The 23,473-nt window shown below is 43.5% G+C and overlaps 2 protein-coding genes across 3 annotated transcripts; both read left to right on the top strand.

Moving 5' to 3' along the window:
* Positions 1-3,321: 3,321 nt before the first annotated feature.
* Positions 3,322-5,289, top strand: LOC102795966 (interferon-inducible GTPase 5-like). Of its 2 annotated transcripts, XM_087832742.1 has the most exons (3): positions 3,322-3,441; positions 3,688-4,253; positions 4,354-5,289. In XM_087832742.1, exons 2-3 carry the CDS (start codon positions 3,689-3,691, stop codon positions 4,974-4,976), a joined length of 1,188 nt encoding a protein of 395 aa, XP_087688868.1. In that variant the 5' UTR covers positions 3,322-3,441; position 3,688; the 3' UTR covers positions 4,977-5,289. The 2 variants fall into 2 exon arrangements, with proteins under 2 accessions (XP_087688868.1, XP_087688867.1); XM_087832741.1 differs by lacking the exon at positions 3,322-3,441 and having other exon boundaries at positions 3,641-4,253.
* Positions 5,290-12,510: 7,221 nt separating this feature from the next.
* ccr6b (chemokine (C-C motif) receptor 6b) lies at positions 12,511-13,611 on the top strand. Its single transcript, XM_035911979.2, has one exon. It carries the CDS (start codon positions 12,511-12,513, stop codon positions 13,609-13,611), a length of 1,101 nt encoding a protein of 366 aa, XP_035767872.2.
* The last annotated feature ends 9,862 nt before the right edge of the window (positions 13,612-23,473 follow it).

The raw sequence follows: 23,473 nt of genomic DNA, 5'->3' as shown, positions 1-23,473 counted from the left end.
CAGACATGAAATCCTCTTCCTCGGGTCAGAGCTGTCACATTAACTTTTATCTTTAAGTCAGAGTTTCATAACTGGACGGTTTAATGAAGCGTTTACACACCTCAGAAATACAAACTCTTACCTGCGTGTCTCTCGAGCTCTTCCTGGTTTTTAGTTTAGTTTCGGTTTCTAAGGACGGTCGTCAGAAGCGGAACTTCCTGTGGACCTCCAACCAATCAGAGCGTGACCTAACCCCACAGAGCGTGATGTTTTTACGGTACCGTGATCGTGTCCACTTCAAAGTTTTTATAGTTTATAGGTTATTATAAATTTAAACTGTAAACTAAGACTAAATGTCAAAACTATTCAGTTAACTAAAATTAAAAATAATGTTTTTTAAAAACTAAAATAAAGTATTTTAGTTTTTATTGTTTGGTAGAAATTTATTCAAACTTGCTGGGTGAAGCTTTCATGGATGTGTTTATACCTGTGCGATTTTCCTAAATATTGCCTCTGATATATGCCCTCCATGCTTTAATAATTTAAAGGACGAAAACTAAAGAACCAAGAAAATCCACAGTGGAAACTCACTCAAACTAAACTGAATTAACAACAAAAAGTGAAACAAAAATAAAAGTGACTTAGAAAGTACAATAATGATGGTCCACCTGCCTGGGCAGAGGCTGTGTGGAGGGATGTTTAGGCTTCACAGGGATGGTGTGTGGGAGAAGGCTTATCTTTCTAACTTTTCCCCTGAAGAGCTGCTTTTATCCTTCTTACTTTGAGTACATTTCAGAGCCTGTACTTTTTTACTTTTACTCGAGTAAAGAAGTTGGTCCTGTTCCTCTAGAGCAATGGTTACCAAACTTTTTTTGCAGGCCCCCCTTTGTTTTACAAGAAAAATGCCCCCCCGCGCACACGCACAAACACATCCTCCAACCACAAACACCCATATTTTGCTCCATTGCAGTTTATTTCACACATCAAACATTTAGTAAACAATTAAGTAAATATCAGTGATGAATATTAAAATAAAATAAACTGAATAAAAGTCTGTTTATAAAGGCAGAGATGCAGAAATGCCTGCATGCAGCCCAGAGCCACGGTCAGTGTCTGAATGAGTCTCACAGGCCTGGATGTGAGCGTGAAGCCATTTATAATAATTATAAATTATAATTATTATAATTCTCTGATCTGCTGCTCACCACAAACAAGCACACACAGATATTTTGGACTTGAGTTTTACAGCTTTTCCTACTGATAAAAACGTCCCTTATGGCCCTTCATACTACACACAGTAATTCAGCTAAAAACAATGAAATGACAAAGTTTGTTCTTTTCTTTCTGCTATAGAATTTATTTATTTTTTTACAGACTCCAAAAAAGAAAAGTAAGAAAAACTGGATAGTCTGGGCAGTGAGCTAGCAGAACATTTTCTGTCATTTCATTTCTTACAGTTTCAGTCCAGAGAGTCGTGCTGACAGATTTCTTTTTTCCTCATCTTGTAGAAAAACAGTTCGGTCTGTGACTTCTTCACACTGACAGAACGTTTCACTGGTCCGGCCAACTTAAGGTCAAAGTGGACCGTATTTGGCCTGTAATGTAAAAAAAAGTTTGAGACCCCTAATTTAGACAATATATAATGTAGAAGAATTACAGAAATGATGTGATGCTGTTTTTGTAGTTCTTTGTTAACATCAGCACTTTGGTCTAATCAGCTGAAATGATGAGACTGGAGTTATTATTTTGTAGCTTTCAGCATAATAACCTCCTTTGATGCAGACTGTATGGTGTAAGGTAACATGTAGAAGTGCGTAGCACAGATTGTGATGAGTGGTCACTGCCCTCCAGTGGTCACAGTGAGGAACTGCAACACAAATGATATATGTATGATTTATAACTTTTATCTCCATCATTGTTGATAACATTTTATTGGTACACATTTATTTTCTATGAGTTTGTCTTAAAACATTCAGATGCTCCATGTCATTCATGGTGAATAATAAATACTCAGCAGAACGTACAGGAGAGGACTTGATGCACAGACTGGATCGATCATGCTGTATTCAGCAGTTCAACAGAGCTCTGACTGTTTGTCAGCCTGGTTACAGAGCTGAAGAGAAACCTGGGGTTGTTCTTAGGGTTGTAGTGAGATGTTCTGGCTTTGTGGAGGGCTTTCTTATAAAGCAACAAACTATTTCTCCAGGCTAAATGATCATCCTCTAAATTTGTGACACGTCATTTCCTCTCCAGCTTACGAGTCATCTGCTTTAACTCAGTAACCAGTAGGTGGCAGACAGTCACTCTGACAAATAAGTGACTGGCCAAGTAATCCCTTACAAAAGTACCACAGGCCATTTATGGTAACAGAAGGCGTCAGTAACACAGAACGGCTGTTTTTCTGTGTTTCAGAGCAATAAACCTCAGCGTGCACCTGGATGAACCTCGTCCTCCTTCAGTGTAACAGTGACAGTAAAACTAAGGCACAGCAGTGAATGTTTGGAGGGGGCTCGATGAACAGAGGGAGAGGTTGGTTAATGGAGGTATGGAGAAGCTGCAATTGGGGACGGTGAAACAGATTGATTCCTCTTCTAGTCTTAAATACTGCCTGCAGATTGGCCTGGATCTCCCACAGGTGAGTATAACAGGTGTAGTGACGAGGGCTCCGCCCAGAGGCGGGACCACAGGGACACCATGGAAAAATCCAGATGACTCAGCCGGCCCATGACCACTTCTCATTTGAGACTTTTTTTAACAGCAGATCCTTAAACGTAGTTACAGCACTTTCAGAAAGACACCTGCTGTGATGAGTCCTCATGTGTAATCCATTATTCTAAATGTAAAGGCTACTGTAACTGATTTTCAACATCTGGATGTTAAAATCATCTAATATTTTTATCAGAACTGAGCACTAAATGAGATAAAAGTATGACAATCAGAAACTCGAAGGCCCAGATGGACGATCGATGACAACAAATAAAACTGTTTTTTTTTTAGTTTTCTGGCTTTCAAGTGAATTAAAACTACGTCTACATTTTTGGTGTTTGATGAGTGTAAGAATGCTGCCACTCCTCAGCCTCTGCTTCGTGTGTGTGTGTGTGTGTGTGTGTGTGTAACCTCCGCCCAAACTCAGGTACAACCAGTCGAACTTAAAACACAACAAAACGAACATTCTTTGGTTTTGACTCATCACAGCAGCAAACACACATGTTTGCTGCTCTTGCAGGTGCAGCTCTGTTATCAACACACGGCCCTCCTCTCTGTTTCCAACAACACCTGCAGTTAAAAAAAGAGTAAAAACAAACTGGTTGGTTCAGGTTGCAGCATTTTCATTGGTCGCTCTCTGAGGATCTGCCCTCACCTGTACTGCACCTCTATAACAACCAGGTGAGAACAAACTGAAGCAGCGATCGCTGTTGTTGCTGATCCAGCTGTGTGTGTGTCAACAGTACGACGAATCCAGTGAGTACCTGCTGTTAGCTTAGTTAAGGGACAGGTTTGCTGTCCTATCAGAACAAGAATGAGAATAAGCACAAATTATTTTTTCAAGTCAAGGAAAAGGAAAACTTTCAGGCTTTTTACTGTTTTACCTTTAATCACTTACTGCCCACATGTGCTGTGTCCGTGTGCCGTCAGTAACATTACTGATAATCAATAGTACATGTCTGCATTCCAAAATAAAAGTCTTTATGTTTTTCTTTCTGTCAGGATGAGCATGGAGGATCCAGATGATTCGTGCCCAGAAGAAATTCCTGGAGTTAAAGAAGCCCTGAAGAACAACGACACGGCCGGAGCAGCAAAAAGGATTAAAGAATATTTAGAAAAGCAAACCAACGTCTCGTTAAATATCGCCATCACAGGAGAAAGTGGGGCAGGTAAATCCACCTTTATTAATGCCTTCAGGGGGATAAAGAACAGAGACGAGGGAGCTGCTCCTACTGGTGTCACAGAAACGACGTCAGAGGTCACACCGTACCCCCATCCAGATAATCCCAACGTCACTTTATGGGATCTTCCTGGAATCGGAACCAAAGACTTCCCAGCGAGGAAGTACCTGAAGCTTGTTGGGTTTGACAAGTATGACTTCTTCCTCATCATCTCAGACACTCGCTTCAGAGAAAATGACGTGAAACTCGCTCAGAAAATTCAGAAGATGAAGAAAAATTTCTACTTTGTTCGCTCAAAGATCGACAACGATATCCGAGCCGAGGAAAGTGTTTCCAACTCCAGCAAAGAGAAAACTCTCACAAAAATCAGAGACGACTGCATTCAACGTGAGTGAGGTCGAGTTTTCAAAATAATTTAAATCTAGTTTTTAATCGTTTTTTATTTGTATGAATCTGATGGTGTTGACATGTTTCCTCTGTGACGCAGGACTCAAAGACTTGGGCATCGAGTCTCCACGAGTCTTCCTAATGTCGAGTTTTCAGCTCCACAAGTACGACTTCTCTCTCTTACAAGAGACCTTAGAGAGAGAGCTTCCCAAAGATAAGAGGGACACTCTGCTGTATGTCATGCCCAACGTCAACCCCGACGTCATCAGCAAGAAGAAAAAAGCTTTAAAGGTACACTTATACCTCTTGGCCACTCTGTCTGCAGCTGCTGCAGCTGTTCCCGTTCCTGGGCTTGCTGTTGCTGTTGATGTTGCTGTGCTCATTGGTGCTGTCACACATTTTGTACATGCGTTTGGTCTCGATGTCCAATCTCTGAAGAGACTCGCTATCAGAACAGCTGTGTCATACACTGAGCTGCGTGATGTCATCATTTCACCAGTGGCTGCGAAGGAAATTACTAAGGAGCTCTTCCTGAAGGTGTTCGCCCAACTTGGAGGAGCAGCTGGATTAATTGGAGCAGAGGAAGTATCCAGATTCATTCCGATAGTGGGAATCCCGGTAGCCATGAGCCTCTCCTTCGTCACGACCTACAGAGTTCTGAACTTTATCCTCAACCAGCTCGCTGAAGACGCTCAGAAGGTGTTAACGAAGGCTCTGGTCTGAGCGTGAAAGTAAAAGGCAAAGAAACTCAGTGAAACTATGATTCACACATGAAACTCAGTAAACCAGTCTCCTTGTACAGCTGGTCAGCTTCACACACTCAAACTTTTCTCATCATCACATAAATACAGAAACAAACATCATCATATTATTCAGATATGAGCTGTGTAAAGTGTAGAAGTCTGAGTCATTGTCATGTTTTTTCCTTTGTGTAAGTGCTTCCTCAGGACATCAGGAGATACGATGACCCACCTTCAACTAGTTGCGGCAGATGGCTGCACTTCCTGCGTCTCCTTCCTGTTAAAGGCGGTTTTTCCTTCCCTCTGTCACCAGGTCATAGAGTGATGTCTGATTGTTGGGGTTTTCTCTGATTTGTAGGGACTTAACTGAACTTAATTTATCTGAGCTGTTTCTACCTTTACTCAAACATGTCTTGTTGTTTGAATAAATTGTGATGAAACTGGTTGTTTTGCTCTATTATATTTCCACATCATAAACACTGAGTTAAACAGACTGTTTGATGTAATGTGAGAATCAGGGGTTGTTTGGATGTTTTTACTTGGTGTTGACTGTGGATTGTGATGAGTGGTCACTGCCCTCTGGTGGTCAAGGTGAGAAACTACAATACAAATAATAACAGTATGAATTATATTACTTATCACCATCACACCTGTTTATTATTAATAAAATGTTATTGATAAATAAACATCAGCGTTAGTGTGTAGGTCAGTCACTATATCATTTATAACTTACCTCAGCACTTCAGTCATCTGGTACTCTTCTACACCACCCAGAGGCTGTCTCCTCCTATTCAGCTTCCACCTGACTCCACCTTACAGTCTCCCGTCTTTTTCAGAGTGCACCTTCTGCATAAGACGTCGTCCACCTGTGTGCATGTACAGGGTGCAGGGTGGACGCAATATTAGATACCTTGACTCTGTGATGTAGATTTACGTTATGCACAAAACAGAATAAGGATTAATGGTGGAGAATACTAACGCATCTAGGAGATAACAGAACAGACTGCAGCCATCAGATGTATCCTGAGTCCTTCGATGACAGCCTCATCACCTGTAACAAAGACTGGAAGGATGAACTTTAACTGGCTGTGACGTCAGCGAAATGCATCGCATAGACACGAGGTGGCGCCATTTCACTACCAAATACGGTCAGTTTGTTTTGGAGCCACAAACAGCAGCAGGAGAGGAAACAGGAGACGCACTGCAGTGAACATTCACACAGAGAAGAAGAAATCTAAACACGCACGCTGATCAGTGATCAATCGTTTACTGGGTTGTGATCAGTTACAGGGATGGAAAATAATCACAGGTGATGTTGTGAATATCTGAGTGACATTAATATCACAGGTCTGTCAGTAAACTCGGCCTCATCTGTTTGATTCATATTATTATCTCCAGTTTTTTCCACCTGCTCTTCATCTCTGTGAAGCTGAATCTTTGGATTTAAATGAAATTTGGCAGAACTGCAGTTTTATCTATAATCTACAAGTTGGCCAGATGGTGACTGAGTGATGATGATGAATTTTAAAGATACACTCCATGCCCCACATTGATCATCTTCATCTTCCTCAGTTCCCTGAAGCTCTGCTCGTTGTTTACCCGTTGCCATGGTGAATCTGTCACCTACATGCGTTTCTGTGAAACTGGAAACTCGGAGTTAAAAGTGAGAGTCGCTGATTGTTGTCTCAGATATTATCCTGTAAATACAGAGAAATAAAGTTCAGCTTTGCTCTCAAACTCCCAGAAAACCTGCAGCTGACGTCTGACATCATCAGTTTCTGTTCAAAGTTAGAAAACAACAGAGAGCGAGGCAAACTTCCTGCAAAAACCTCAAATGTTTTGAAGTTTATTTACTTATTAACTGTTATTTTGAATGAAATTTATTTCATTAAATAAAGTATAACATGTTATATTATGTAAAATTGTATTAAAAATACAGAAAGAAAGAAACTTGGATTCTTCTGGATGTTTGATTTGGTATCCAGTATTTATTTGTACATTTACCTGTTTTCCACTGATAATGCTGTTAATAAATAACTAGTAAAAATCCCAGAAATGCTTTTTAGATTTCCTCTGTGTGGGATCATTGTTCTGTTGATTGTTTGGTCCCAGTTTGGTCCCAGTTGTAGCTGTGGAACAGACGACCTCACAGATGAGTAAGTACTACTTTGATGTACACAGGATTTATGACTCACAAATCATCAGGCCTGGTGCTGCAAACATCTGCACGCTGGTCTCGTCTGTCCAAAGAAGATCGTTCTTGCTGTGTTTGATGAAGGATGAATTTCATGATTCCCTGATATGTAAAAACCTCAGAATAGAGGAAAGGTGTACTTTATTCTTACTATTCCTGTAACAAACCACTGTCACTGGTGTTACTGTAACAGTGCGGTGTATGGGGCACATGTGAGAACAACACACAATGCAAATATTGTGGGTTCTCCTTCCAAATCTAGGCCGGGTTTATTTAGCTCATAACTCTAAAGTTGTTGTTTGTTTGTTTTAAGGCAACAGATTAGCATTTTTAAATAAAGCCAGCAAATCAAATGTTACAGTTTCCCACAAAAAAGAGAAATTCTTTGTGTCAGACGTGACCTTTGTGGGGGCGGGTAAATTGCGTGGGGAGAACATCCCCATGCGACTGGTGACGGCTTTGCTGATCAAACCATCAGATAAGGAAGCTCCGTGTGAGCGCGAAGATCAGAGGAGCTTTTCACAGTCAGCGAGCCTGAGAGAACGTGGCTTTGACTGCGCCTGCTTTGAGGTTTTGTTCTTTGTGGTGCCATCACCGTCTTCTTACCCACACAGAGCGAGGAACTGTTAAAGAGCCGCCGCTCTGTCAGAAAAACATCGGCTCAGGGAGAACGCTCTGCAAGGTATGCATGCTCTACACTTTACTGTTTCACTGCATTGTGATTTTAGTGTGTCTGTTTTCACTGTGTTGCAGCTAAAGAAACGTTTGTTTAGATGCAACACAAAATTAATTTTAAAGTTTTAAAGAAATGATCAGACGTTAAAGGACGAACTGCCTTTCACAGATATTATTTCATATTTGGAGAACTGCCAGTTCTGCAAAAACATGAAACCCTGTTTGTTCCCAGTTTGCATTTTTAGAAAGGTGTTATCTTTTCTTTACTGCCTTTCTCATTAATAACAGCCTCACTGAGGTTAGTGAGAACTGAAAGAGGTAAAGTGAGAGCGATATCAGCCTGTCGCATTTGTTCCTCACAGGTTTTTAAAGAAGTTCAAGTTCTTGTTTGTGTCTTTATCGCTGCGCTGCAGGGTCCATTTACTCAGAACTTAAATGTGTTTCCTCAAAGCTGTGACAACACCATCCATGTCCTGCCTCCCTCATTTCAGAAACAGAATGAAACATATCAGGTAATCACGTAATTAAGACGATCGTGGGGTCAAATACAGATTAATCTGACTGCTTCCTAAGGTTTACCCAGAATGCACTGTGATTTATCAGAAACAGATCAAACATCAGGACACTTATGTTGGTTTCTGCTCCTCTGTGTCACAGATATATAACCACTGCAGTTTATTTATACCGACGCTCACGGCCTGTCGGTGAAAACCGTCTGTAGCTCTGGACTCTTGTGGCTCCAACACTTTAGTTTTTAAACAGAGCTTCAATGTGTTTCTCAGCTTTGAACATTTCATCTGATGGATTTGTGACATTGTTAAAAAATGCTGGAATTTTTTTTCAATGCTTAAATCTCTGTTTATAGTAACTATTGTCCTTAATGTAAATATGTAAGAAAAATTGTGTATGTTTCTGTTCCGTGTCCTGTGTACTGTTTGTAGTATATTTGTCTTTTTGGCTGCTGTTACAACCAAATTTCCCCTTGTGGGACAATTAAAGGATTATTCTATTCTATTCTATTCTAAATCTGAACCCATGTGCTGTGGATTTCAGAGCCTGGAACTCAGAAAACATCCACAGTATGAAAGGGAAGTGTAGCAATGTTTCATTAAAACAATAATAATAATGCTTCATTAAAAAAACGAGTTAATGTATCTAAAAAAAAAAGATTCTGAGGGGTTCAGTGGGAGGAGCCCTGACCTTGTTTTTTTGTGTCATCTATCATAATTATAAGAAGCACGAATGCCGTGTGAGACAAAAGCAAACGAGGAACATCAAGTTGTCCTGATGCTTCCTCCTCTCGTACGGATCCATCACGCTCTCATTTCATGTGAAATAATTGACGCCTTCTCGCTCGCCCAAACTCTTTCCATCCCTCGTTTCTATCTGCTTTGATGGTTTTTCCACAGCTGCTGTGACTCAAATCTCTAAACCCCAAACTCAACTTTCAAACCTCACCAATGCACCAAAACTGTCTTATTGGCAAACCACACATTAGGAGATCGCACACAGTCAGTCAGACTAATGACGGCGCTGCAGAGGCTTCATTGTTAACACAGCTACAAACACATGAAGTAAAAGCAGAGCTGGACCTCAGATTGCAGACGAGTCACACCTGCAGCTAATTTACAGCCACTAATTAACCCAACATGCAAGTCTGTGGCCTGCAGGTGGAAACGAGAGCACCGGCACACTCACCCCACACTTAAATATTATTATCATCATGTCCATGTAAAGCTTCATGTGTTAATAAGAGCATTTTAATTTGATGGGAAGCATGAAAAGGTGTGAAATACGTGAGCCGGCGTCCCAGTGACTGCAGGGCCGTGGAGAGACGCCAGGCTGTGGGTCTGACCTCCGGACCCACAGGAGTCTCCTCAGATCAATAAATTAAAATTTAACAAAGAAACAACACATAATATTAATTATTAATGCTGCTTAAAAGCTTTTACTTTGAAGGTCAGCTCTCGCTGTTTCCTGCTGTTTTCATTATAAACAGCTGAACAAGCAGAATTATTATCATGTTGGATTTTTTTAGTTAAATTTAAACAGAGATTTTTTGATTTAGTTGCTTTATAAGTTTTAGTTTTCATTTCATGTAATTTCTGGGATTAATAATAATAATAATAATAATAATAATAATAATAATAATAATAATAAGTATGCTTATTCTTCTTATTATTATTCTTATTATTATTATTATTATTCTTATTCTTATTATTGTTGTTGTTGTTGTTGTTGTTGTTATGTGGGCTTATTTTTGTTACAGGCATGTTTAACTCAAACACTACTGTTCGTGGACAAAAACTAAAAATTAAACTTTCCCTGTTTAATTTTCTGTATTTTAGCAGCTTTGTAATCACACGTTGTTCAAAGACACGTTGAACGAGCTCGTGTGGGAAACTTCAAAGCCTGCAGACGGATCCTTGCACAGACCCACGTTCATGAATGCATCAAATATGAGACATTTAAATCTCACACTTTGCGTGTCCTCTGCTTTTTATATGGGTTAGGACTGTCTGTACGCACTGCCCTCCATCTTCCTCCCTTCATCCTCCTCTGCCTCCCACCCTCGCTGGTTTATATCAGCTCAGATCAGAAAAACTGTGAACAGTTCTGAGTCGTCGTGTTTAAGAAGTGACGTTTGAAGTCTTAGATGATTTAATTCTGCGAAAGGATTTCAAATGAGGATAATGAGGTACTTTAATCTCATTAAGGTGACACACTGTCTGTAGGTCACGGCCCACGTGTGGCCCGGTTTGATCTCAAGTAAAAATGCTTTATTAAAAAAAAAAAAAAAAACTTCAAAATTTATTTAATTTTTTACTAAAAATAGTTTAAAGATTTCTCCTGGAAAAAGCAGAAAATTTAACAGCGAGGTGATAAAATCTAGATTCCGTAAATCTGAAACTGTTACATTTTATCCACACGTTTAGTTCATCACGTTAGTTCTGAAAAACGTGGATGTTCCTCTGATTCTCAACAATAACAATAATAAACCTGATCTTGTTTTTTATGTTAGTAATGATTCAAACGAGCTCTGAAACAGTTTCACAGCCACAGATGTGACGACCTCACAGCCACAAACTGAAATGAAGTATAAAAACAGTAGTAAAACCCAGTCTGTGAAGATTCTGACTATTTAGATTTGACATCATTATATTTGGTTTGTCTGCATCTAGACCGATTTTAACTTCTCATCCGACAGCATAGTTTTATTGAAAAATAAATAAATTAGCGAGTGAATGAAATGTTATCCAGTGGGCTGGACTGGAGGTTAGAGCTCGCCGGTTTCTTCAGAAATCAGAATCTGATTCAGAGAATCTTCGTTTGTGTTTGAACAATGCAAAAAAACTCTGAAATATCAGCTTAAAGTGCAGTTCTGCAGACACAAAGCCTCTGCACTCCCTTTTTTGTGATTTTCTCACTTCAGTTTGGCTCTTAGTGTTTGTTTTTTGACCTCATTACATCTGAGATGCCCTCTGATAACAATCGGATCATTTTCTGAGTGAAGCATGAAGCACAGCGTACCTGTGCAGGCGTCGCCTCGGGCTGAAAGTGGGTCATTCATAACCAGAGGAACAGCTGACACAGAACGATGGTTTATTTTCTGAAACCACCAGAAAAGGTGTGTGGAGTCTCAACCTCCGGTGTGTGCAGGGTGCACGCTGTGCCGGGTTGATGTGTTGGTGCTGAACTCTTCATATCTTCTTTCATCAGACAGCGCAGTGGTCTGTCAGAGGTCAAACCTGCTTTCCTTTGGTGTCATCACACAGAACCTTCGGTTGATTAATTTTGGCTTTTTCACCACAGATTTCTACATCTGGAAGTAAAACTGCAGCTTTAGATCAGGACAGAAATCACAGTAATTCAGCTGTTTGTGAGAATCACATCACAAAGTTTTCAACACAACTGATGTTACAAAGTTTTCCTTCAAATCAAAGGATTTGATTAAAATTAAAATTGGTTCAGTAATAAAAATTATTATTACAATATGATTCGTCACACGATCCCACATTTAGAAATCAGGCGGTGTGTAAACTCCTGAAACTTTTGCATCTGAGTCTCAGACTCGTTCTGCTGAGTTTGCTGTTAAACGGATGAGACTCATCCAGAGAATCGTTATGTGGCACAGAGCAGACAGGAACACAAAAACCACCAAAGACACTGTGCTGAAGTTTAAGGTCGGCAGAAACAGGAAGCTATTAGAGGCACAGACCAAAACACCCACATGTGACTGCGAGACCTTCACTGACTGGTGGAAGCAGACGCCACGGCTTCAGCTCATGCAGCACGTCAGACACGTCACGCTGGAGAGATCCTCGATGTAAACATGACTGACCCGAAGACACGAGAAAGGTCGGCTCCAGGACGGCGTCTGGATGGGAACCCAGGCAGCGCAGCAGCTGGACAGCTTTCAGGAAACATTCACAATTTATGTGTTTTAATTCTTTATAAACAAGCGTTTTTTACAATGTACAACTTCTGGTTTCTGTGAGGTGGAACATTAAATAACACGTCAGATCTACTGGGAACAATGGAGGCCGGAGATCCTCTCTGAAGTCTCTTTTCTCATTGCTCAACCTGAACAACATCACATGATCAAAGCTTCACTCATCATGTTTCTTTTCTTCTCCAGGTCGCAAACATGACGGAGAGTCCTGCAAACGCGACATTCGGTGACTATGACAACGGTACTGAGACATATATCGATGACGACGGCTTCTGCGTCATGGATCCTGACGCCACTGAGGTCATCACCCAGACTTTGATCCACTCCATCATCTGCGGCTTCGGCCTGATCGGCAACGTCCTGGTGATGGTGACTTACATCTTCTACAAGAGAACCAAGACCATGACGGACGTCTACCTCTTCAACATGGCCGTGGCCGACCTGATCTTCGTGGCTACGCTTCCGTTCGTCATATACAACGAGCAGCACGATTGGTCGATGGGCAAGGCGGCCTGTAAGGTGCTCCGGTCGTCCTACAGCATTAACCTCTACAGCGGCATGCTGCTGCTCGCCTGCATCAGCTGCGATCGGTACATCGCGATCGTTCGGGCGACGCGCTCCTTTGGGGCGCGCTCCCGTGCCCTCGTCTACAGCCGCCTGATCTGCTCGGCGGTTTGGGTGTTTGCAGTGGCGTTAACTCTCCCCACGCTCATCTACACCAAACCCTCTCAAGATAACTCCCCGGGGTCTGACCGCGTCACCGTGATGTGTCAGATGTCTTTCAACGAGACTGAAACTGCGGCGCTCGTGAAGCTGCTGGTACCCAGCCTCCAGATGGCCGTTGGCTTCCTGCTGCCGCTGTGCGTGATGGCGTTCTGCTACTCCTGCATCATCTGCACGCTGCTCAGGACGCAGAGCAACCAGCGGCACAAGGCCGTCCGGGTGGTGTTGGCGGTCGTCGTGGTCTTCATCGTCTGCCATCTTCCGTACAACGTGACCCTGCTGATCCACACGCTGTCTCTGTTCAAGCAGAGGAGCTGCGACGTCGAGAACCTGAAACTCAAATTTCTCAACATCTGCAGGACCGTCGCTTACCTGCACTGCTGTCTCAACCCCTTCCTCTACGCCTTCGTCGGGGTCAAGTTCAGGAACCACTTCCGCCAGATCATGCTGGACCTCTGGTGCTTCAGCAAAAGGTACATCTACACCGCTCGCTCATCACGTGGCACGTCCGAGATCTGCATGTCGGGGCTGAAGTCGGAGGGCTCCAACAACATGTCGTCATTCAGCGCGTAACACTTCAGCTGTAAAGGGAAATCAGTCCATCGCTCATCGCTCTCAAGCTTTGCTGTGAAACTGTGCTTTGATCATAGAGACTGTGAGATCGACTGCATCCAGTTTATATGACACAAAACATCAAGTCCAACAACTGTCCTCAGAAACACAGGTGACCACAGCAGCTTATTATCCATCAAACTAAAAACACAGCAGCAGAATCTTTGACTTCACGTATTGTTCTTGTGATTTAGAAGTATCTGTGTCGTGCAGGTTGCAGCTGTACTCTTTGCTAATGAAGTTTGATGCTATAAGCCGCATCTCTAACCGAACTAAACATAATGTACTTTTTTAACGGGCAGGTTTGGATGTTTGGGGCATCGAGGTCGGTGTAAACACACAATCCTGCAGTCTGAGAACGAAGCGCCCTGTTGGAATAATTTGGTATTACAGTCGAGGCGTTTATTCCTGTTCTCGTGTCGCCAGCAGGAGCTTCTTTTCTGTGTGTGATGATTAAATCTGCTGTTTTTAAAGATAAGAAGCTAAACTTCCTCATTTTCTGGATCTTCCCATAACTGTCACTTGAACCTCATCTTCTTTTCTTGAAGCATGCTGTACACCTGCCCTGCTGTTTTTAAGATTTGGCATTTTGTAGACCTGTGTTTTGTTTTGTTTTTGCATTATCTGAATAAAACTGTATGAAAATATCAGGGTTTTAATCAATATTAATTATTAATTTAACAAAAGTTTGCAGACTAAAATTTATTTTTAAGATATTGTGTGCGTGGGTTCTCTGTGATATCATCGTACAGTTCTGAGTATCATGTCTGAGAGGAAGTGGGTAACCCGAGCAGAGCAGCGGGCCGAGCGCGGGCCTCTGGGGAACGCCACAGCTAAACTGGGCTTTGGAGAAACAGGAAGATGGGAAAACTAGATCGAGATCAGATTAACAGTGAAAGGAGAAGTGTGGCAGCAGATTGTGACACCGTGTGCGGTTGCCAACCATGACTTTCTCAGATGTGCTGATAAGCAGAGGTTTCACAGCTACAGACATGAGCACAGATAGCGTGCTCAATAATCCAGCTAAAGAAACCCCAGAGGGTCGATTCTGATCTTCTGATTGGAGCGTGAATGTTTCATCACTCATTCAAGTGACTTTAGTTTCCGCCTTACAAACTCTAAGGCTGAGTCTTATCAGTGTGAGTTCATGTTGTACCTCAGATGTCATCGTTTGTGCCACGTAAAGGCCTCAGGACAGGAAATGACACGTGAAACTGTCATTAATGGAGAAATTATGATCACTGGAGCTGAAACTGTGTCTCTAATACACTAAATTAGTTTCAGTCAAACTCTGTCGTTTGTAGTTCCTCTGCAAAGTTTCCATAGTGATAAAAACACTGAGGACAAAGCTGCCGTACTGACCAGAAAAATGTGTAAAACCTTTAAAAAGTATCACAAAGTGTTAGACTGCGTGTTTGAACAGCTGTACCTCAGACATAAAGCAGTCTATCAAACGCTGGCTGACCTAAAACTGAAACTCCAAACTGTGTCAGTCGCTGCTCCAGAAACCTATAACAACAAGATCAGTCCACACTGGGCAGCGCTCTGCTGGAAGCTGCTGCATCAGCATCAACTGTGAACACATCACAGGCAAATGTGCACTAGTAACACTGTTGAATTATAACTGTTAAAGCTTTACCCATAGCTCTCAATCACACGGTCACATAACTACATCCAGGCTTTGTTTGTTCGATCCAGACAAAGGTGACTGCGTCTGTATGACCTGTAAATACTATATAATAAATCACGTGTGGGAGCCACAAAAACCCTGAATCTCAAATAAAAGCTCATAAAAATATTTCTACGACCATCAAACAACAATTAAAAGAGCATTAATTCACAAACTGTACGGAAACAAAAAACAACCGAAGCTCAGATTTACTGGAGCGAACGTCACAAATCAGACGACGCTTTCATCACGCTCCGAACCGCAGACGTTTCACGTTCGATAAACTACAACATAAAACTGCTACGACCCTTCTGTGAAGCCTCCACCTCGGACACCAACGCAGAGCCGTTCACATCAAATCGCCGTTTCCAGCCCAGTTAGAGAGTCGTACACTGTTGTAAACTTTACAGCACGTTTTTCTGATGTAAATGACGTTACTGTGATTCTACTGTCAGCCATGCAAATCAGCCAATAGAAGCCGAAGTTCAGCCTATTTAATCAACTCTGGGGCACAACGTCAACCATCCCATCATACTGAGTGTTGGTAATTCTTCAAAACATATTCTATCAACAAACATTTAGGCCTGTAAATAAAGTTAAATCATTTCTGCTGTTCAACAGAAATTTCTACTCACAGATGTGTCACAATGTGCCAAACGCCGGCCGTGTCCTCATTAAACCCACTGATGATGCTCATTTGTGGATTCCTGGAGTTTATTGTCCACTGTGCATATTTTCAAAGAGTTTATAACCAATATAACACAAACGAATTAGGTGATAAAAATATTCTTACTTCTTTTTGCTCCAGCCTCGGTAACTTTGACACAGTAACCACAGTAACCTAGCTTTACTTTGATACCAAGATGTTTACACAGAGTCTGTAACTGCAGAGAAATACATGACTGGAGCACATGTTTGTTTTGCCACTGCTTTGCTTCTAACAAGCAGACACATGCACTGTAGAAAAATGCAGCTGCAGCCACTGCGGGCTGTCCACTTACATGCATGCATACACACGACCACCAGGGGGCAGGATAGGCGCATTACTGCATGCCTAGCTTTGTTGGTAGTTTCATGGATGTGAGGAGCGTCTCTGCAGGGAACGGCAGCGGTCTCTGCGGTCAGGAGTCACAGCATCAGCTGATTTATGAGCATCCATCTCTCGTCAGCCCCGGGCTCATTCCAGATGACTCGCTTTATGTTTTTCAGTTATTATGGATGAGCTGAGATAGATGGATTCCTCAGGGCCTCAGAGAGGTCTCTCCTTTTCATGAGGGACGTCAGAACATCTGGTACCTGATAACAAAAGCACTGGTTTCTCTCTTACAGCTGATTGATTCTCCCAGGAGTCGTCACTGACGCATCGTGAGGGCTCATTTGGTTATCTGTGAGCTTTAACTGGAGCTGCACTGGTCCCAGTTAGTAAATCTATACCTGGTTAAATGAGACAAATCACAGCTAATAACACTTTGAGCTCCTTTGCTGGTTGATTAGAAGTTAAATTTGGAGACGTGCAACATTTCTTACACGGATTACAAAAGTGCCAAAGTACCTTAAACCTGTATTTTTCTCTCATGTCCAGCAGGGGGCGACTGTGCTGTCAACAAAAATGCGATTTTTGAAGTCTTTCAAAGGTTTTTTTGGACATTGGCTGTTTTTCACTCTTTTCCAGATGTTGTTCACTTGTATCTGAACGTTTTCAGAGGAGCGTTTTTGAGCTATGAATCATTCCAGTGTTGTGTCGTCACAGCTGAGCAAAGAGCTGCATCTTTGGCCTCTTTGTCATCAGCAGCCTGTCCCACAAACACATTTATTCACCGTTCTTTAGTCGGATTTCTAAAAAATCCCAAAGATAACACAGTGAAACAGCATAAAGGGACATTTTTCCTGAAGAACTGAACACTTGTGGAGAAAAGGCCTGAGAACAATTATCTACAGCTGACAAATCTGAAAGTACGTTCTTTAGAAAAGAGCAAAAGATCCAGCAGAAACCTGACGGAGGCCCTGAGAGATGATCTGGACCTTCAGCCAATCTTCTGTTCACTGAAGCCTGGGTTAGTGAACCCTAACCCCTGACCCCTAACCCTAGCTTCATCAGAAACTCTCTCAGTGACCCTGGTCCTTATGTTTCAGGAGGTCCAACACTTTGAGGTCTGCTGTGTGTACACCACAGTGGACGCTGTCATGGTGTCAAATCTTTAAGAAAGTAAAAAAAAAAGAGTCTTATCATCTGCGTATGAATATTTTTTCACTTTTAGATCTCTGAGAGCGATTTCAACAGATTAGTAAAAGACCCCAAACTCTTTGAGCCTCAACCGTGGTGTCACACAGAGGTGTGTGAAGACGAGACGAAGACAAATATCCACCAACAAAGTACCAAAGGAAACAGAATATCACACACAGGGGGAAACAGGCACGACTTCAGCGAAACAAACTGAAGTTTTGACAAAGAGCTGAAGAAACGACACTGAAGACTAGACACAGGTGAGGGCCAAGAACAGCACGGCTGGGCACAGAAACACAAAGCGTGAAGTAAAACCTCAAACGAGACGAGAAAAACCAAGTGAACAAACAGCCGCGAGCACTGAAACAGCCAAGAAGTCCAAACAGAAACTCGATCGCATCAATCAGGAGTGCAGAACTCAAACCCTGAGACCAGGAGACACGTCCAGGTCTTTGTATGCTAACACGCTGTCATGGAGGCAACCGTGGGGCAACACCCCCCCTCACTGAGCGCCTGACATCAGCCCGTCAGCGCCGACAGGCCTCAGAGATACGGTCGCAGATGAACTCCATCGATGAAAACCGACATGCATTTGTTTTGACTCCTCGTGCATCCAAGTGTCTCTCAGTGGTTTTGCTGATTTAGAGTTTTATTTTCTCCCAGGCTCTGAAGAAAGCTGCAGACAGGTCGTTTATCTTTCTTTCTTAAGAGATGCAGACAGATGGTTCTTTTTGGCGTCACGGTCGGTGTTTGTGTGCCTGTGAACATACATTCCTCCAGTGTGTGCTTGGCCCATTTTATGCCTGAAGGAGGGCCGATTAGGGGGTCCTGGAGGCGAGGAGAGGATTATCACGCTGGGTCAGACTGTACCCCGCTGGCGTCCACCGAGGAATGCGGGCAAATCAACCAGCGGGCCGATCAGTCAGTCACGCACCGAGTCATCCCATCTGCCAGTCGGTCATCTGCCAGCGAGGCGCTCGGCCAGTCCTCACATGCTTGGCTCTCTATCAGCAACCGTTACTCTGCCCAGCACTCACACGTCTGAAATAATCTAACCTGGAGAACACTGACGATTAAACCTCTTATCTGTGTCTGCGTTTCAGGATACACTCTGCTTAGGCAATCACACTTTACAGACCTGGGAAAGCAGTTTGGTATTTTCATAAGGGGGGAAAGAGTCCCCCTGGTGGGAGGGGGGTCATATGTAGCACTCTATTTGGCGTCGAGTTACAGCTGTAAATGTAATTTGTGTAACTTAAACGCTGGAAGCTGAAAAGAGCAAAGCTGAGAATGAAATCAGAGACTGAGGAGGAAAGAGGAACAACCTTCACTTTCACACAGACTAATGCAGCAACGCCACACAGGCTTCAACCCTTTCAGCATCTATTCTCAACGTGCAGGGCAGTGTGGTGGAGGTCATCCGGAGCCACTCGTGTCTGCAGGAGATGTGATGAAAGTGGGTCCGAGTTCAGGGACTGAGAGCAGCAGCAGCCAGCGGGGCAGCAGGTAGTGCTGGCTGTGCTTTAGCATGTGCAACAGAGACAAATATCAGCTCATCATGACCCAATGAGCAGTTTAGGAAATCTTTTTACACCAAATGATGAAATGTTCCTGAACCTACACAGTGAGCAAAGTTCTCAAGTCCTCAGACAGCTCTGTGCTCAGTGCAGCACACTCACACTACTACTGGCTTCAGGTGTGATTGCTTCATTGCCAGCACCTGTTTGCTGCCACAGGTGAGTTCAAACGAGCATCAAACGCTTGACATAAGACAATTCACCAACAATATTGAAAAGATGCCAATAATTTTGTCCGGCTTCTGTGTGAAACGCTTCAAATGTGACTTTTGTTCTTTTGGGGTTTTTTGATCAAATGCAAATAAACTAAATAAAGTGGAAACCAAAACATTTGTAACTGTAACAATATTCTGGGAGAAATGGTGCTTTTTCTGGAAAGATTTCAGGGCTGCTGATTATTTCAGCTGTGACATAAATAACATTGTTAAACTTTGCCATCCCAACCCCTCCAGTGCCTTGAACTAGACCAGGGGTAGGCAACTCCAGGCCTCGAGTGCCGGTGTCCTGCAGGTTTTAGATCTCACCCTGTGTCAACACATCTGAATCAAATGATTAGTTCATTACTAGCCCCCTGGAAAACTTCAAGACATGTTGAGGAGGTAATTTAGCCATTTAAATCAGCCGTGTTTGATCAAGGACATGTCTAAACCCTGCAGGACACCGGCACTCGAGGCCTGGAGTTTCCCACCCCTGATCTAGACTTTGATGCTCCTGTTGTCATTAGCACAGGAATCATTATGTCATGCACGATGCTTCCAGTGTTAAGACGACACTTTTATTTGATACGATGCCTGAACACATCTGCAGTTGCTTGTTAGGATTACCTTTTCTGCTGCTGATGTCGCCTCTGTGCAGGATGCATATTTGTGGTCCCATCTGTTACCAGTTATAAATAAAACTGAAGTCTTTGTGCGTGTAAAGCAGCCACACTTATCTACGTGAGGATCCTCTCAGATTCACGAGTCTAAATATGAAAGGCTGCAGTTTGACATAAGGAGGTGCTTGCTTCACTTTTTTAAAGCGCTTGAGGCGAGCGTTCAGGACAAAAACACGAGGAGTTTCACAAACATGTCGGAGATCATCGAGCAGCTGGAAGGAATAAATGAGTCAAACATGCTGCGTGTTTTCTGAGTATCAGCCACTGAATGAATGAAGTCCAGTCCAAAGCACTCTGGACACAAAGAACAGGAATGAATCATGCTGAATGAAAAGATGCTTTGTTAGCAGTTAGCTGCTGATGCTAACATCACAGTAGATGCAAACAGAGACGTTGAGGACATCAGGCTGAAGCTCCACAGAGACCTCCTGAGGGGCAGTTGCTGCACATGAGGCCAATAAGCTCTCTGCCAGGTTTGATGAGCACAACGTTTCCACCGAGCATGCAAACATTTCCTCATCACTGTCGCTCTGGATCGCCATCGTTAACGCTGGCAGACAAACACGCGAGCATTTAGAGTGAAGCTTGTTTGTGAACTTTACAGTCTTAGTCAAATCTGCCCGACCCTGCATTCAGCACTGCAGCACAGGAGACTAATAATCTGTGCACTGAAGTCAGAACATCTGAACATTTACAGAAACTTTAATCCCCTGAGATTAAAATCAAGGATGAGAACTTTTCTGTGGGGCTCACAGCAGATTTGCTCCCTGTCTGATGAGTTCTTGGTTTTAAACCTGGATCCTGTAAAAAGCCCGGACACAGAGTCTGGGTGAGTCTGTGAGTGGCTACGGGACGGGCTCCCACAGCAGATGCAGCCTATAGATTCCAACATCTGCTCGTGATTATAATCTGTTCACTCAGGCTCCTGGCTCTGAACCAGCACCTAAAGATGTGTCCAGTTTGTTGTGACCACAGAGACGAGTCAGGCGGGCAGATAGGACCGGAGCACACGCCCACTCATGGCGTCTGCATCAATCACAGCGCGAGTCTGAACCCAACCACCAGTTTCATCCAGGTTCACGCCGTGTGCAGGGAGACGACGCTGCACATCAGCGCGTCCTCGCAGGCGTGAGCTGATAATTCCACGTGGGCTCAGAAAACGACCAGCTGTGATCAAAAGGTTCAGAAGAAACCTCCATAAAAACATAACTGATGTAAATTCGTTCACTCTCACATTCAAGGTGATATACTCGAGCAGCTCTGGACTGTTTCCTGCAGTCCTGCTGTTTATTCTTGTACTCGTCTCTCTGTGACGGAGGCTCGACCGCCTCCCATGAGTCAAACCGTTGAGTTTGAGTTTCGTTTTCAGGAAGTGGGACAGGTCACAGGTCGAGAGATGTGATGAGTGATTCATGTGGGGAGTGATTGTGTTGGTTGGTTGCTTTCCTTTGTTTTTACTGGTGCATTATGGGTAGCCTCAGTCTCTAACTGAGCATGCTCCAGTGACAGGCCAGCACCTCATGGTCAGGTTTCAGGTTTTTGACTTTTATAGACGTATTTTCCAGTTTTGTGATTACACTTCATGCACATGGTATCAGGATGATTTTCATGTGTTTTTGTAAACCTGAAACGTTTGATCTACTTCAAGGCAGCAGAAGCAAACTCCAACAAAGACGTGGTATAACTAATGGCATCATGACATCAATAGACTAAAAGTAATAAACCAGAATAAAGTGAACATGCAGGCAGGAAATGGGCGTGTCGCTCATGTCAACAAGGGGAGAGCCGAGAGCCCAGCTGAGAGTGTGGAGCTTTTGAAAAGCTGTTGAAAAGATAAACACTCAGCTGCCGTCCATCAGCACAGACCTGCTCACAGTTTGTTTGTCTGGACTCTGGCAGGACGCTCACAGGAAGCTGCGAGCTCTCAGAAAGCTCCCCTCCTGTGCCTCCAGCAGGACTAAGATTACGTCTGCGTGACATAAAGCGCCTGTAATTCTTAATAACTCGGTGAAGCACATTAAACTGTTGATTAGCTGCATCTCTTGTGATTTCAGCAGTTGCTTTATGCAAACACCTGCCCTGTAAACTCTCTGCCTTATGTGTCAGAGCCAAAAACGCTAGCGGGAATCCATCTCATGACACTTCCTACCCGCCGGGGGTCACAAGCCATCGCCGCAGTCCTTTGAGTGCTGGGATGCAAAACCCATTTTCCCTCAGCAGGACACCACTTCTCTGGCTTTCATCCGCCCCGCTCTGGAAATGAGAATGACGTTCTATTAGCGAGGGGAAAGAATCCCCCACCTTGGCGAGCGAGAGGTGCATCGCTGAGGGCCAATTGCCTAAATGAAATTCCAGTATGTGATGAGTGGGAAGCAGGCGGCTCGCCGGGTAGCCAGGACTGTGCAGCTGCAGACTCGTGTCCTTTCCAAACCCTGAAATTTAGCCCCAGTGCTCTGCATCAAACTCTACACACACTGCATGCAGATCCAGATCTCAGGGTTAGATTTTGTAGGCCTGCATTGCTTTGCTGAGTGTGTGTGTGAGATATGCTGGTCTAATCTCGCCCGTCCACAACACTTACGTAATCAGATTTTCCACCTCTCTCTGAATCGCTCAGTCTGGACCTTTCATGTTAAACTCTGCAGCAGACGAGGAAACAACCAGACACATGTGTGTATTCCTGTTTGGATCTCCAAGTGAGCCAGGTCCCTTGTTGTCAGGGCGATAATGTGTTTTCCTGCCAGGCTAAAAGATGGAGGCTCTTTTATCTGTGCAGCACTGGAAACCTCATTTCCCAGTCCGGTTTTCCTTCCAGAGGCTCCGTCCACTCCAGTCCGGCTGCCAGAGCCGAGTCTGTGGGGAGCAGAGCTCATTTACTTCCAACCACATGTGGCCGTCAGTCTGAAGCTGCTAATATTACTCACCTTACAAACATCCCTCACAGCTGCTTTCTGCTTGTCTGCACGTAGTTTAGATGCTGTTGTTGCTCTTGGCAAAAGCTGGCAGTTAGTGTGCTAACATGCTAATGTTTAAAGGCACAGCATGCTCAGTCTTCATGTTTGCAGGTGTGTTGCTGATTTGCTCTCATCCACAGAGCTGCCAGAGCGACCAGCGATCACTGAAGGTCAGTGACATGGTGAACGGTAGCAACAGGTGGAGCAACTGTTAGCAACACAGAGTAGGCGTGTCCCTGCTGAGGTGAGCGACTGCAGCAAAGGATGGGTCTGATTAACCTGACTCAGTGGAGCACAGGTTAGAAGGTTATTTACTGAACCGGAGCCTGGAGGTAGCAAAGAGCAGAACAGCTCCTGTGAGGTTTTAGGTTGTTTGCAGATTGCTGCAGTTTCCATGTTTGCATGAAACATGCAGGCCTGCGTGACTGAGGCCTTTTAACCTGCAGACGAGTTTTCGTTCAGATGTTCGGGCCGAGACGTCCTCTTCCATCTGCTGCATGAATTGGCCGTTGATTCTGGAGC

This window comes from Neolamprologus brichardi, chromosome 19 (assembly GCF_056152115.1).
Source record: "Neolamprologus brichardi isolate AB-2024 chromosome 19, ASM5615211v1, whole genome shotgun sequence".
NCBI lineage: Eukaryota > Metazoa > Chordata > Actinopteri > Cichliformes > Cichlidae > Neolamprologus > Neolamprologus brichardi.
The sequence above is the reverse complement of the archived record's forward strand: the minus strand, read 5'-3'. Positions and strand labels throughout refer to the sequence as shown.